This window comes from Liolophura sinensis, chromosome 10 (genome assembly GCF_032854445.1).
Source record: "Liolophura sinensis isolate JHLJ2023 chromosome 10, CUHK_Ljap_v2, whole genome shotgun sequence".
Classification (NCBI taxonomy): domain Eukaryota; kingdom Metazoa; phylum Mollusca; class Polyplacophora; order Chitonida; family Chitonidae; genus Liolophura; species Liolophura sinensis.
In genome coordinates this window covers 682,756-699,550 of record NC_088304.1, presented here as the reverse complement: position 1 = coordinate 699,550, position 16,795 = coordinate 682,756, and the positions used below count along the sequence as shown (strand labels likewise).

The following is a 16,795-nucleotide window of genomic DNA, read 5'->3' as shown; positions in this document are numbered from 1 at the left end:
AGCTCCATGTAGCTTCTGTTGAATATCACAAAGCAAGAAGTAAGTGCTAATTATTGTTTACTAATTATAGCTGTCTGCTTGTGGCAAACTCACCTGAAACTGGTGGTGATTATCAAAGGCTTTATATAAGACAAATTGGTGGGATTTATCACAGGCTTGAATATCATATTAAACTGAGAAGTGTTCCTGAAATTCTTTAAGTTTTCAACCTTTTTGCTTATAAAATGTCCACTTTGAGTGTAGTTTGTACAATGAAATTTTTCTTTTATGAATGTAGTCCAATTTGGTTACTTTGGTTTCGAAACAATGAAATGAATCAATATGAAGGCGCTATTTTTTCTGTCAGTATATCATAAAATGCAATAAAGGTTGAGAATTTAATGGTATGTAGCAGAATTCACACTGTCATGCCAGACTTGGTTACTGCAATCTATACGATGCCACTTTAATACGATGTCACTTAAATACGATGCCACTTTAATACGATGCCACTTTAATACGATGCCACTTTAATACGATGCCACTTTAATACGATGCCACTTTAATGACTAGAAATATGTATTGAACCATTGTCGTCTAATGTGAGATTTCCCTGATCTTGCTGTTCATCGATGACCCCCAAACCATCGTCAGAGCGCATGCCATTCATAAACCAGATGCAGTTATCTGCCCTTGTAAGATGTAGCAAATTTGTCAGTACAGTGGGTCACTTTGAACATCACCCAGAAATAAATCTACGCGGGCTAGGAAATAACCTATCCACTGACAAAAAGATAAGGAACGTAAGTGTCTGCAGACTTCAGGCCTTACAGATTTCTGTGATGGGTCATTTTTGTCTCAAACGCTGTGACAAGCTGCCACAACAGATGCATCGGTTTGTAAATAGAGGGTGCTCTGATGTTGGTTTGGGGCCATCCATGGCAGAACAAAAGTTTTGCCACCTAACATCAGAGCAGACTATTCTACGTCTTACTGGTTGACACATATTTTACCCAGTTTGCTGGCAGTGTGATTTATATATACATAGTATACATTCAGTATCCCTGTATTTATGTGTGTTCTACATAACCTTGTACTGTACACTGAATTGTGGTCTCAATTGGCACCAATCATGCTCTGTCTACTAACCCTGTCTAAACCCTGACCCTTCACCCCTGACCTCTGACATCAGGCTATCGAGAGAGAAATGGATGAACAGTGGGAGGATGGACACAAGGTATGAGTCCATCTCCATGGCAACAGTTTCATGTGAAAGTGTCCAAATATCTACCCAGAATTCCTGTCATAGTTGAAATCATGTTGAGAATTGCAGTAAACACCAATCAATTGAAATGGAATAAAATAAATTTAAACTTTTTTTAGAACTTTACTTCAGACAAAGATTGTTTTTTAAAAACAGTTATTTTTGGTGACCAGGTGGATATGTTGTCAGATTCTGGGAAGTATTTGTTAAACACTTCAATACATTTGCTTCCATTAACAAATTTCCGTCTTGCTTATCACTTTCTATCACATTCCACTTGTCAGCTTTTGTTCGTATCTTTCTGATTCATATCACGATAGTTTACTGGTTCAATGAATTATTTTGATGTTAAATATTGAAATGTTGTTATCCTGCTACATGACATGGTTTTTAATCAACTGTCTTTGGCTACACATTGATTCATTGATAATAATAATGATGATCATCTATTTTCATGGACACAGGTATTGGTTTGTTAACATTTGCATGTGTTTTGTCTGCACATTACTTTATGTTATGATGTATGTGCTATATGGCTTGTACAAATATATTTTGTTTAAGTAAGACCACATTGAGGTTACTCTGACCAGGCATTTATTTCTTGGTCTAAAATCAACCTGCTATCTGCTAGTATTAGATCAGCTTAGAATGACCCATATCCTGGTGCCAAAGCCTTATATTTGTTTTTCTGAGATTGCCCCTCTCACTATGTAAGGAGACGGCTGCCCTGAAAAATGCTCACGTAAACACCACAACATGAAAACTTCTTTCCACTACAAGTTAGGGGCCGCTTTCACAAAGCCATTTCTGACTTAAGTCAAAATTTGAAATTCAATCTTAAAGCTTTTTTTGAGACTTGAGAAAACAACATTTTGATTACTTCATAACCATTACATGTGTCTTAAGGCAAGTGTGTCCAAATTTCAACTTCCAATACAAAAACACTATGCATTATGTTTTTAATTTTGGACTTAAGTCATAAGTGGGTTTGTGTAATCCGGACCAGGGAAAGAATGGTCCATACATGTAGTTTAGCGTGATTGTCTCCATTTTGACTTCAAACCATAGGCAAGGGTGTGCCAGCTAACATATGTTATCTCCCCTTCTATATAACATAGAGGGAGACATCTAATGTGGTTACAACCACATACATGGAAGCATTTTGCATTGATCTATGTATCATTTTTGTCAGATTGCATTATAGACAAACAGAAAACTAACTGAAGCAGTAAATGTCATTTTCGAGTCTTTGAAGACGTGCAGGAAAAAGACATTGCTTAACCCATTCAAAAAGCAGGATATTGTCTAAAATATAAATAATAAATAGAATATTATAAACATTTACCCTAATTCTTTTCATTTTTAGGACAAATATTAGTAGGGCTAAAAGCAAAGAATTACATTTCCCTCCCAGTTTTTTTTTGGTAAAAGTAAGGCTGTGAATATGTTCATTAGATGGACTATAACCATGTGAAGATACAAGAGACTAAATATCCCTACTATTAGATGGACTATAACCATGTGAAGATACAAGAGACTAAATATCCCTACTATTAGATGGACTATAACCATGTGAAGAAACAAGAGACTAAATATCCCTACTATTAGATGGGCTATAACCATGTGAAGATACAAGAGACTAAATATCCCTACTATTAGATGGACTATAACCATGTGAAGAAACAAGAGACTAAATATCCCTACTATTAGATGGACTATAACCATGTGAAGAAACAAGAGACTGAATATCCCTACTATTGGATAGACTATAACCATGTGAAGAAACAAGAGACTAAATATCCCTACTATTAGATAGACTATAAAAATGTGAAGAAACAAGAGACTAAATATCCCTACTATTAGATGGACTATAACCATGTGAAGAAACAAGAGACTGAATATCCCTACTATTGGATAGACTATAAAAATGTGAAGAAACAAGAGACTAAATATCCCTACTATTAGATGGACTATAACCATGTGAAGAAACAAGAGACTAAATATCCCTACTATTGGATAGACTATAAAAATGTGAAGAAACAAGAGACTAAATATCCCTACTATTAGATGGACTATAACCATGTGAAGACACAAGAGACTAAATATCCCTACTATTGGATAGACTATAACCATGTGAAGAAACAAGAGACTAAATATCCCTACTATTAGATGGACTATAACCATGTGAAGAAACAAGAGACTGAATATCCCTACTATTGGATAGACTATAACCATGTGAAGAAACAAGAGACTAAATATCCCTGCTACAATTACATGTGTATTGGCTAAAAACAGCAGATGAGGTGTCCCAGAAATTAGAAGAATCTGGGGAATATGAAAAATATACGATTGGTGGATGCGATAAATACTGTGACAGTATTTGGGGCATTCAGCCTTCACCATGCCTTATCCTCTATCTAAAAGCTGGCGGTCACGTTATTCTTGTCCCTCTTGTCCCCCTTCTTTTCAGCCGGAGGAGTCTCAGAATAACAACAACATTTATGCCAAGTGTCGGGTAGATATCATTTTCCAGTGTGCACTTAAATCAGTCAGTCACTCCTGCACTTTGTTAAGTAACAGTTCCTATAATAATACACCTAAATATCACTGTCAGTAATTGTTCAGTTTAATCTATCACACATATCTGTTAATGTTGTTACTAATGTGCACTCTCCAGTATACACCCTCAATTATTTTCTGTCCACTCACATGATAAGCCGAAAAATTACTTCAGTAGACCTGTAACTCCACATAAAAAATATACCTTCAGCATCAGCACTCTTACGTGACCAGCTGCTAGTTACATACAAAGTACCCAGGAGTGTTAACTTAACTCTCAAGTGTTAACCCACCCGTTGTTTGGAGAGATGACTCTGCACTCTAGTGTTAATCCACGCATTATTTTGAGGGTTGACTCCAAGCTCAAGTGTTGATTCACTCCGTATTTCGAGCGTTGACTACAGTCTTGAGTGTTATTCCACCCATTGTTTGGAGAGTAGACTCCTTTCTTAAGAGTTAAGCCACCCTTAATTAGAGAGTTGACTTCACTCTCAATTGTTAAGCCACCCATTTATTTGATTGGTGTTTTACTCTTCATTCAAGAATATTTTCACTTATACTGCACTTAAGAATATTTCACTTATTTATGGTGGGAGGAAACCCAGGACCATCCGCAGGTTGCCGCTGACCTTCCCAAGTATAGCCGGAGAGGAAGAGACTTGAACTCACAGTGACTGCATTGGTGAGAGGCTCCTGGGTCATTACGCTGTGCTAGCACTCTAACCGACTGAGCCACGGAGGCCCCCACCCATTATTGGAGAGTTGACTCCACTCTCGAGTATTAAACCATGCATTCTTTGGAGAGTTGACTCCACTCTTAAGCATTAAGCCACATTGTTTGGAGAGTTGACTCCACTCTTAAGGTCAAGTCAAATTAAACCCTCAGCAATTAAAAACACATGTATTTAGTATTGACCCACTCATTAAGTACTAACCTACTCTCAAAATCAATTTCATCTCTTCCAACCCTTTGAAGAACAGATCCCCCCTTGATCTTTGTTTGCACAAGATGGTGTTGGGTAGAAAACCTCCTTGTGGAAAGCTGGCCTACATCAGCTTTATACAGACACCCTAATTTTTTATCACATAATACTTTCAGTTTTTCATTTATTTTATTCTAGGAACTTACATATGTTCAGGCAACCTCTTACTTTGAGAACAGATGGGTATATTGTATTTTGAAGTAAAACTGAAATAGAATTAGAAATACCGAGACTGATGGAGGGACTCGAAATATGCTGCATTTGTATACATATGTCTGCTAATACATGCCTACCTCAGATAAACAACATTTTTGAATTCTGGATTACAGTTTGCAACTATCAAGCCCTTGGGCAATATAAAAATTGCTTGTTCAAATCCTGGTGTTGCTGTTTTGGCTGTGGTTTAAGTGAGGAGGTTTGTCAGGTACCTACCAAAGGTCAGTGACAGACTAGGTCAGGAAGTTTGTCAGGTACCTACCAAAGGTCAGTGGCAGACTAAGTCAGGAAGTTTGTCAGGTACCTACCAAAGGTCAGTGGCAGACTAAGTCAGGAAGTTTGTCAGGTACCTACCAAAGGTCAGTGGCAGACTAAGTCAGGAAGTTTGTCAGGTACCTACCAGAGGTTACAGACTTATTCCCAGCCACAGGTATCCTCGGGTACCTACATACATAAACAATTTTAGAGTATCAAATCAATGAGAAAAAATAAATAGGATGAGATATTGGTACATAGTTTATACCTGTTGGTCTGAATGACTGTTGACTATTACTACAGGTCAACTACAGGTGTGGATACAATAAAGGCTTCTTTGATAACCAGAGTTACCATGATGTGCCATTACATGTAGCTGGATAAATGTATACGTACAGCTGTGGAGAGGTTTTGTGTGTGGACATTTATGTGGAGATGTTTTGTGTGTGGACATTTATGTGGAGATGTGAACATTTATGTGGAGATGTGGACATTTATGTGGAGATGTTTTGTGTGTGGACATTTATGTGGAGATGTGTTGTGTGTGGACATTTATGTGGAGATGTGGACATTTATGTGGAGATGTGGACATTTATGTGGAGATGTTTTGTGTGTGGACATTTATGTGGAGATGTTTTGTGTGTGGACATTTATGTGGAGATGTTTTGTGTGTGGACATTTATGTGGAGATGTGAACATTTATGTGGAGATGTGAACATTTATGCAGAGATGTTTTGTGTGTGGATATTTATGTGGAGATGTGAACATTTATGCAGAGATGTTTTGTGTGTGGACATTTATGTGGAGATGTGAACATTTATGCAGAGATGTTTTGTGTGTGGACATTTATGTGGAGATGTGGACATTTATGCAGAGATGTTTTGTGTGTGGACATTTATGTGGAGATGTGAACATTTATGCAGAGATGTTTTGTGTGTGGACATTTATGTGGAGTACCTGTTAATTCTAGTCAAATCTGTTCTGTTTTCAGGGTGACCTCATTCTCCAGTCTGACTACGTGGTAGAGGCTGTCACAAAGATCGCCATGGCTGGCAACATCAGCAGTATGATCAAGATTTCCAATAACGGAAAGTAAGTGTATTTCAGACCACACACCTTTCTGGGTTGACTTTGGCATTTAGTCTTGTGATTCCTGTATTGGACTTCTGGTAAATGTCATACTCAAGCATTTTTAAAGGAATGTCAGCACTGAACATTCTCTAACAATCTTTGGAGTTGAAAATATTTTTACCCAATATTTGCGAGCTGTGCAATAAGTTTTGCATATTTAATATTTAATGATTTTTGTACTTCTCACTAACTGTTGGTTTCTGCTCAATACCTGCTTCACATATTTTGATAAAACTTTCCGTGGAGTTTAAGTTTGATGAAACCACAAATCAGGTTCATTCTGATGGCTATTTTGTTTCCATCCAATAACTGCTTCAAAAGTTACTCAGTTTTGAGTCATTGTTTTGTTCAGAATTATTTTGCGACCCCCTGAGATCAAATTTGCAAAGCTACATTCATGACTAAGTTTTGAATATTTAGTATGGGATGTAATTATTCTCAATACGCTTGTTACTTGTCAGTTGAATAGGGGAGTTTTGAGTTTGGAATCTTTTCTAATTAAAGGTAAAAAAAGTCCTGGTATATCATGTTACTTGTTAAAAATGTTAGGCAAGCTTTGTTGACATTAATTTACAGATTATCTGTCTCACTGCGATCCAGAGGCATAAGTGACCCATTTTCTTTAGAAAATAGTAGCCTAGCATTTCGACAGATCTCATGTTGCAGTAGCGTGTTTTTTACCTTCAATGATAAAAGAGTTCAAATTCGAAACTCACCTATTGGATTCATATGTATACTAAGGTTTTGTAACAGTTTACATTACTAAACAAAGTAAGGAAACCAGTTGTGGAATTTTGTAAAATATCTCAGCAAGTTTAGTAACTGTTCAGATTGCAATTTTCATTTGCGTGTTTTTGTCCCCACAGCATAAATCATGACATGATGAGTGGCAAACAGGGGATCATTGAGTTTTCAAAGGGTAACATGTATAGTGTCAAGAAAGGCAAGAACGGACAACTCTGTGTGGTGAGTTTTCAAAGTTACCTTCCCTTGTTAGTGCAGAGGCCTATATAAACTCTGATGTGTTTTATACACATTCCATCTAATCCCCACTTATAGCATTCACTTTTGTCTTTATGCTTTGGCAATATAAGATCTATGTGTTTAGATCTTTCCCTTATGAGTTTTTGGACTGCTGTTGCAATCAGGTATTTGCAATCTAAGCACAACTGAACTACATATTTTGTTATAGACAGCCAATATTCTAGCATGGTACATGATTTGACTACTAATTTCACTCAGTCGCCTAGAACATATGATGTGTTTTTCTAACATCATCGAAACTGTTGACTGCTTCTCCTTGTACGATTCCGTCCTATTTTTTTTTTTTTGACTTTATATACTATCTTAGCTCTTTGGTAGTTTGTGTTAAGCGCAATTTTGGGAATTGGTCTTGTCATTTTTGACCAGGAACGTCCTTATTGGTTGATGGCTGGTATATATGTCGGTTCAACGCATAGATTCCCGCTGTCTCTAGCCACCTGATTACCTCCAACCATTATGCTCAGCAAGTACTATGTAAAAACTCAATCAAATAAATAAAATAAATATACCATTTCATGAACTGGACTGTGCACAATTTACAGGCAGTGACATCACAAGAATAAATCAGTGCTCTGAACTATGCCCATATCAATGCTCTGAACTATGCCTGTATCAATACTCTGAACTATGCCCATATCAATGCTCTGAACTATGCCCATATCAATGCTCTGAACTATGCCCGTATCAATGCTCTGAACTATGCCTGTATCAATACTTTGAACTATGCCCGTATCAATACTCTGAACCATGCCCATATCAATGCTCTGAACTATGCCTGTATCAATACTCTGAACCATGCCCATATCAATGCTCTGAACTATGCCCGTATCAATACTCTGAACCATGCCCATATCAATGCTCTGAACTATGCCTGTATCAATACTCTGAACTATGCCCGTATCAATGCTTTGAACTATGCCCGCATCAGTACTCTGAACTAGGCCCATATCAGTGCTCTGAACTATGCCCATATCAATGATCTGAACTATGCCCATATCAATGCTCTGAACTATGCCTGTATCAATGCTCTGAACTATGCCCGTATCAGTACTCTGAACTATGCCCATACCAATACTCTGAACTATGCCCGTATCAATACTCTGAACTATGCCTGTATCAATACTCTGAACTATGCCCATATCAATGCTCTGAACTCTGCCCGCATCAGTACTCTGAACTAGGCCTATATCAGTGCTCTGAACTATGCCCATATCAATGATCTGAACTATGCCTGTATCAATACTCTGAACTATGCCTCTATCAATACTCTGAACTATGCCCATATCAATGCTTTGAACTATGCTCGCATCAGTACTCTGAACTAGGCCCATATCAGTGCTCTGAACTATGCCCATATCAATGATCTGAACTATGCCCATATCAATGCTCTGAACTATGCCCATATCAATGCTCTGAACTATGCCTGCATCAATACTCTGAACCATGCCCGTATCAATACTCTGAACCATGCCCGTATCAATACTCTGAACTATGCCTGTATCAATACACGTTTTACTGGTGAGCTTTTCTTGAATTCTGGGTTGTTTCAGTGCTAGGCAAACACATTTCACTGGTGAGGTATTGTTGAATTCTAAGTTGTTTCTGTGCTAGACAAGCACATTTTACTGGTGAGCTGTCAATGAATTCTAGGTTGTTTCAGTGCTAGACAAACACATTTTACTGGTGAGGTATTATTGAATTCTAGGTTGTTTCAGTGCTAGACAAACACATTTTACTGGTGAGCTGTCATTGAATTCTAGGCTTTTTCAGCGCTAGACATACACATTTTACTGGTGAGCTTTTCTTGAATTCTGGGTTGTTTCAGTGCTAGACAAACACATTTTACTGGTGAGGTATTGTTGAATTCTAGGTTGTTTCAATGCTAGACAAGCACACTTTACTTGTGAGATGTCATTGAATTCCATGTTGTTTCAGTGCTAGACAAACACATTTTATTGATGAGGTATTATTTAATTCTAGGCTTTTTCAGTGCTAGGCAAACACATTTTACTGGTGAGCTTTTCTTGAATTCTGGGTTGTTTCAGTGCTAGACAAACACAACTTACTGGTGGGGTATTGTTGAATTCTAGGTTGTTTCAGTGCTAGACAAACACATTTTACTGGTGAGCTGTCATTGAATTCTAGGTTGTTTCAGTGCTAAACAAACACATTTTACTGGTGAGCTGTCATTCTAGGTTGTTTCAGTGCTACACGAACACATTTTACTGGTGAGCTGTCATTGAATTCTAGGTTATTTCAGTGCTAGACAAACACATTTTACTGGTGAGCTGTCATTGTATTCTGGGTCGTTCCAGTGCTAGACAAACACATTTCACTGGTGAGCTGTCATTGAATTTTGGGATGTTTCAGTGCTAGACAAGCACACTTTACTGGTGAGGTATTCTTGAATTCTAGGTCATTCCAGTGCTAGACAAATACATTGTATAGGTGAGGTATTATTGAATTCTAGGCTTTTTCAGTGCTAGACAAACACATTTTACTGGTGAGCTACTATTGAATTCTAGGTTGTTCCAGTGCTAGACAAACACATTTTACTGGTGAGCTGTCATTAAATTCTAGGTTGTTTTAGTGCTAGACAAACACATTTTACTGGTGAGCTACTATTGAATTCTGGGTTGTTTCAGTGCTAGACAAACACATTTTACTGGTGAGCTGTCATTGTATTCTTGGCTTTTTCAGTGCTAGACAAACACATTTTACTGGTGAGGTATTATTGAATTCTAGGTTGTTTCAGTGCTAGACAAACACATTTTACTGGTGAGCTATTATTGAATTCTAGGCTTTTTCAGTGCTAGACAAACACATTTTACTGGTGAGCTATTATTGAATTCTAGGTTGTTTCAGTGCTAGACAAACACATTTTACTGGTGAGCTGTCATTGAATTCTAGGCTTTTTCAGTGCTAGACAAACACATTTTACTGGTGAGGTATTATTGAATTCTAGGTTGTTTCAGTGCTAGACAAACACATTTTACTGGTGAGCTATTATTGAATTCTAGGCTTTTTCAGTGCTAGACAAACACATTTTACTGTTGAGCTATTATTGAATTCTAGGTTGTTTCAGTGCTAGACAAACACATTTTACTGGTGAGCTGTCATTGAATTCTAGGCTTTTTCAGTGCTAGACAAACACATTTTACTGGTGAGGTATTATTGAATTCTAGGTTGTTTCAGTGCTAGACAAACACATTTTACTGGTGAGCTATTATTGAATTCTAGGCCTTTTCAGTGCTAGACAAACACATTTTACTGGTGAGCTATTATTGAATTCTAGGTTGTTTCAGTGCTAGACAAACACATTTTACTGGTGAGCTGTCATTGAATTCTAGGCTTTTTCAGTGCTAGACAAACACATTTTACTGGTGAGGTATTATTGAATTCTAGGTTGTTTCAGTGCTAGACAAACACATTTTACTGGTGAGCTATTATTGAATTCTAGGCTTTTTCAGTGCTAGACAAACACAGTTTACTGGTGAGCTATTATTGAATTCTAGGTTGTTTCAGTGCTAGACAAACACATTTTACTGGTGAGCTGTCATTGAATTCTAGGTTGTTTCAGTGCTAGACAAACACATTTTACTGGTGAGCTTTTCTTGAATTCTAGGTTGTTTCAGTGCTAGACAAACACATTTTACTGGTGAGGTATTGTTGAATTCTAGGCTTTTTCAGTGCTAGACAAACACATTTTACTGGTGAGCTATTATTGAATTCTGGGTTGTTTCAGTGCTAGACAAACACATTTTACTGGTGAGGTATTGTTGAATTCTAGGCTTTTTCAGTGCTAGACAAATACATTTTACTGGTGAGGTATTGTTGAATTCTAGGTTGTTTCAGTGCTAGACAAACACATTTTACTGGTGAGCTGTCATTGAATTCTAGGCTTTTTCAGTGCTAGACAAACACATTTTACTGGTGAGGTATTATTGAATTCTGGGTTGTTTCAGTGCTAGACAAACACATTTTACTGGTGAGCTTTTCTTGAATTCTAGGCTTTTTCAGTGCTAGACAAACACATTTTACTGGTGAGCTATTATTGAATTCTAGGTTGTTTCAGTGCTAGACAAACACATTTTACTGGTGAGCTGTCATTGAATTCTAGGTTTTTTCAGTGCTAGACAAACACATTTTACTGGTGAGCTTTTCTTGAATTCTAGGTTGTTTCAGTGCTAGACAAACACATTTTACTGGTGAGGTATTGTTGAATTCTAGGCTTTTTCAGTGCTAGACAAACACATTTTACTGGTGAGCTATTATTGAATTCTGGGTTGTTTCAGTGCTAGACAAACACATTTTACTGGTGAGGTATTGTTGAATTCTAGGCTTTTTCAGTGCTAGACAAACACATTTTACTGGTGAGGTATTGTTGAATTCTAGGTTGTTTCAGTGCTAGACAAACACATTTTACTGGTGAGCTTTTATTGAATTCTAGGTTGTTTCAGTGCTAGACAAACACATTTTACTGGTGAGGTATTGTTGAATTCTAGGCTTTTTCAGTGCTAGACAAACACATTTTACTGGTGAGCTATTATTGAATTCTGGGTTGTTTCAGTGCTAGACAAACACATTTTACTGGTGAGGTATTGTTGAATTCTAGGCTTTTTCAGTGCTAGACAAACACATTTTACTGGTGAGGTATTGTTGAATTCTAGGTTGTTTCAGTGCTAGACAAACACATTTTACTGGTGAGCTTTTCTTGAATTCTGGGTTGTTTCAGTGCTAGACAAACACATTTTACTGGTGAGGTATTGTTGAATTCTAGGCTTTTTCAGTGCTAGACAAACACATTTTACTGGTGAGCTATTATTGAATTCTAGGTTTTGAAGAGTTATTAGGAGGAAGCTGTTGTCATCGTGGGAGTGGGTTATGGCTTGGAAAGGAAGTACATCTATATAATGTGTAAATCCTAAGGTTTTGGCCCATATCTTCAAAGCAAGAATGAGCCAATGGAATCGTCCTACGGAGGATTATGTCAATATAATTGGCTGAGGCAGACAAGTGAGAAATAACAGTCATTAACAGGCCTGATTTGTACATTTTATAGTTGAGTGAGTGAGTGAGTGAGTGCTTGGGGTTTAAAGTCGTACTTAACAATTTTTCTGTCATATGACGACGCAGGAATCCTTAGAATGCATGTAATGCGCCTCCTTGTTGCAGGACAGATTTACACTGCTCTTTTGTCTAGTGCTGCTTAACTGAGGGGACTTACCGAAAGCAAGTGAGCCGCATCGCCCAAGCTATTATACTGATACATGTCAACCTGTCATTGCAATGTCCCCTTCATACTGAATGCAAAGCGAGGAAGTTACAACTTCCTCTTTTAATGTCTTAGGTGTGACTGGACCCAGCATTGACCCTGGATCTACCCGCTCCCGATGCTCTACGAACTATGCTATCAGGACCAGCCATTTTAATATTGGTATCTTCCAAAAAAAAAAAATAAGAGATTTGTTTCCAGGATATGGTAAATTGCCAAAGTGATTTGAATCAAATTTATTTATTTTCAGATTGCCCCACCCTTGTGAAATTCACCAGATGAAAAACTGGTGACATGTGATTAGAAGATGTGGTAACGGTTTCTGACTGGACAGGAATTTGACCAAGCCCCAAGTTGTTTAATACACTGTGCTATGTGATATTGAATATCTGCATCATGCTCTTATGTTTTTAGTTTAATAACTCCTTGACAATGTTTATAAATCTCTCATAGATCTCTTGATGTGCTCTCTGTTTAGAAGTGTTTGTTTAAAAAGGCATATTATATGAATTTTTGTTCTGTAAATAAGTGTAAAGATCGATGTCAAGTAAGATTGTTTTTGAAACAGATGTTGAAATAAAACTTTCTGTATAAGGGTCGTAGATAAACAATCCCCCCCCCCCTCAAAAAATTCCATCTGCCATTGATGGCAGGGTATAATACATATGTGAAAGTATCATGACCTTGATAAATTGAAGGTAAAGGTCAAGGTGATGGGAACTACAAGGTCATGTTAACATTGAAAGGGTTATTGTTATTATAATGCCATTCTTACAGAGTGAAGGTTTATTCAGTTGAGGGTCAACATTATTCGCTTAAAGATCCATGTAATTTATGTCCGTAGATCCCTTCAAATATTTTCATAGTAAAGTATATCAAAGATCTGTTTGTGTGCTTAATCTCTGCAAGGTCACATGACCACGTTCTCAGATATTTTGTAACATTTTTACATGTTTATTGAGGTGCTTTCTATCCATTTGTATTTTGCAATATTTAACTTAATGTTTAATAGATTTTGTCTCCTTTTGTATTTATGACATATATACAAACGCTTTGTTCTTGTTGAAGTGTGAGTCAGTATCTTGCCATGTGTTCAGAAGATTGTCCCTTTTAATCTCTGTCTGGTTAGTCAGTGATTTGACACTAGAGTGCAGAGGGCATACATAGCTACAGCCCATGACCAAGACAGGCATACTGCTCTGGATGTTGATTTTAAGGGAGCTAGGAACTCATTTGTATAAAACTATGGGTTATATCACGGATGTTATCACTAAGTTATCTTCCCTTTAATAATAATGGGCAACATCCAGATGGCGCTATGTCTACCTTGGCCATGGGCCATGGGCCTTAACAGAGTGCTGTTCCACATCATGTGGAAGAAATTAAGTTCTCAAGAGTTTTCTCCAGTCAGGTGTCTGCTCACCTGTGAACCTCTTAGAAACAGTTCATGTTTCACTAAATGCACAGAAATAAGCAAAATAAAAAAAAAAGCATTTAAAATTAGAGGCATTGGAAATGTATTGATTTTGATTGATAGGCAATGTAAAATGGAACAAAGACTTTATTCATTTATGTTGTGGAGGTGTTTGATTGTATGTGCCATTTGAGTCTAGCTACTGCTTGAAGTTTTGCTCAGTAGGGCAAACTGTAACTTAACAAAATGTATAGAGGCTAAAACCGATGTGATTTGATGGACGGGTAGTTTGTAGGGTACGGGGATGGATGAAGATTTTGCATGTATGCCTTGTTATTCAAACATGGATTTTGACTGTCTCCTGGGTTATTTCTTTTAACTCCAAGTCTTCTGAACTCTTTAAATTGCATACTTCATTATATATTATGCATCTATCACCTTCAAAATCTACGTTTAAATGTCAACTGGAAAATACAGGGCATCAAAAATGCTCTTGAAAAAACTTTTTGCAACTGTTGCAACTGTTCAGAAACTATTTATCATATTACAGAGCTCATTGCATACATCCCAGCTGTCTGACCTAATGTCATCACATGAAACATCCTCTCATATGTGTTTAGATCTTTCCCCTTTGAGGTTTTCATCATATGGGTTTAGATCTTTTCCCTTTGAGGTTTTCATCATATGGGTTTAGATCTTTCCCCTTTGAGGTTTTCACCATGTGTGTTTAGATCTTTCCTCTTTGAGTTTTTAGCCGTATGTGTTTAGATCTTTCCCTTTGACATTTGGGGCTGATGTGGTCAGATACAGCTGCTTTGATTTTTTCTCCTTTGTTGTTTTTTAGCCTTATTGGCCTTATGTGTTTAAATGCATCTTGTGTTTGTCCGTGTACTGGGGATCTTTATACAAAAATTGTTTCCACAGTTAACATATTAACCTCTTGGTGCTTGATTTGCTTACATAAATTGAACATGCTCTTCTACAGTGATAGTAAATTTTTATTTATTCCAGACAATGTACGCAAAAATGCATATATTTTCTTCCAAAAATAAGAGTTCTTTCGATTATTAATGGGAGGATTTTGATGGGAGACTAATTTTGGGAATAACTTTTTTGATTTTTCTGAAGTTATACATCACTAAATTGCAATATTAAACCCTTACATGTAGGTCATTTTCATTTTGTTTTGTATATTTGATTTTGTTGTTGATGATGTGAGTGTAACTGGTGTTGAACACCGTGAAAATCGAGAAAAAAAATTGCTTGAATCTTCTTTGTTGTTATAAGTACAGACTTATGTAATGTTGGAAAAGCAAAATTTATGTCGTTTCTGGATTGTGTGTTAGAAAAATACAAACCATAATCAAACTGCAATAAAGTAGCAGTGGAGACATCATCGTTGTGATCTGTTGCCTACAATTTAAACATTTCAAAAAGCGGAATCTATAGATTTTTGCTGTAATGTACTATCAATATCACAACTATATATAGGTCTACTTGTGTTTGGACGAGTGTTTTTTTTTATTCTCATACGTCTACATCGACTTCATTCTCACTTAAGCGCCTTTCTAATTTCTTTCTAATGGTTTCTAACCATAATTAAGTTACCCATCATTTCGTTGTGAAGACTAAATTTTTTCTTCAAAAGATCATAATATTCATTGTATCGGATTCATGTGGATTTATATATCTAATACATTTTACACATTAGTGAAATATAAGCAATTTACCCTCAGAGCATTCACTTATGTTATTTTTGATTTTACAAAAACGTGGTTTGTGCCGTTTCCATGACAACATGTTTATATGAGCGTTTCTCGAGGCCATATTTGGTGGTGTTTCTTAAGTTCGGTACAATATTGAAAATATCTCGTATTTTGTGAATAAAGACCATGTGCAAAAACTCAAGACACGTGTCATGAGGTTATTTCGTCTGCCAAATGTAGCAGAGTTGGTAGATATCGTTTCCTAGCAACCCGCCGGAAGTTAGAAATCATTCCGCAGAATACGCCCGAATTGTTTAATTCAGAAATGCAATGCACAATTATTTATTTATTGTTTGATTTTTGTTTAACATTACGCTCAAGCATTACTGACGAACTTTTTGCACAGGTGACGGACAGATACACACATCGGTGGAAGACAAGTGCCATTAGGATACTGATTTCAGTTAACTACTGACTGCTTCTCTCTGCAGGAGTCCGCCCTATCTTTGTACGGATTCATGATTTTCTAGCATCGTATTCTGATTTCTCTCTGTTGAATTGGCCTTGTGATTATTCACCTGGAAAGTTCATTATAGTTGACGGTTGGTTTACGATTGTCTGTCTTGACGCCTGGATTTATATAGTTTCTCTTGTGGGCAGAAAGGCCGTTGGATATGCAGGGTTATGCCTAATAGTTCACGTCGATTCCTTCGGGCATTCATGTCTTCTCCATCTGCAAATGATCATATAGACCTACATGAAAATGACAGCTGCCATACTTGCGGATTTATTCCATACCAAATTCTACCTCATCGTGTTACGCTCAACCTAAATATCCAGGGTATTTGAGCATATAAATGATAAAAAGGTGGATGGAAGGGTTTGGATGGCCAAGACTGAGTGTTTAATCGCTAATGAAACTCCTCTTTGGTCTTTGGGAATTTGATTTTGTTTCACTGGTTGACGGCC

At 37.0% G+C, this 16,795-nt stretch overlaps 1 protein-coding gene across 1 annotated transcript in view; it reads left to right on the top strand.

The window, feature by feature from the left end:
* The window catches only part of LOC135477189 (unconventional myosin-Ic-like), a 118,468-nt gene extending 102,446 nt beyond the window's left edge, over window positions 1-16,022 (top strand). The window contains exons 29-31 of the mRNA XM_064757346.1: window positions 6,248-6,348; window positions 7,254-7,353; window positions 12,957-16,022. Of these exons, the coding sequence (XP_064613416.1) occupies window positions 6,248-6,348; window positions 7,254-7,353; window positions 12,957-12,974 (219 nt within the window). The 3' untranslated portion in view covers window positions 12,975-16,022. The remainder of the gene's footprint in view (window positions 1-6,247; window positions 6,349-7,253; window positions 7,354-12,956) is intronic.
* The last annotated feature ends 773 nt before the right edge of the window (window positions 16,023-16,795 follow it).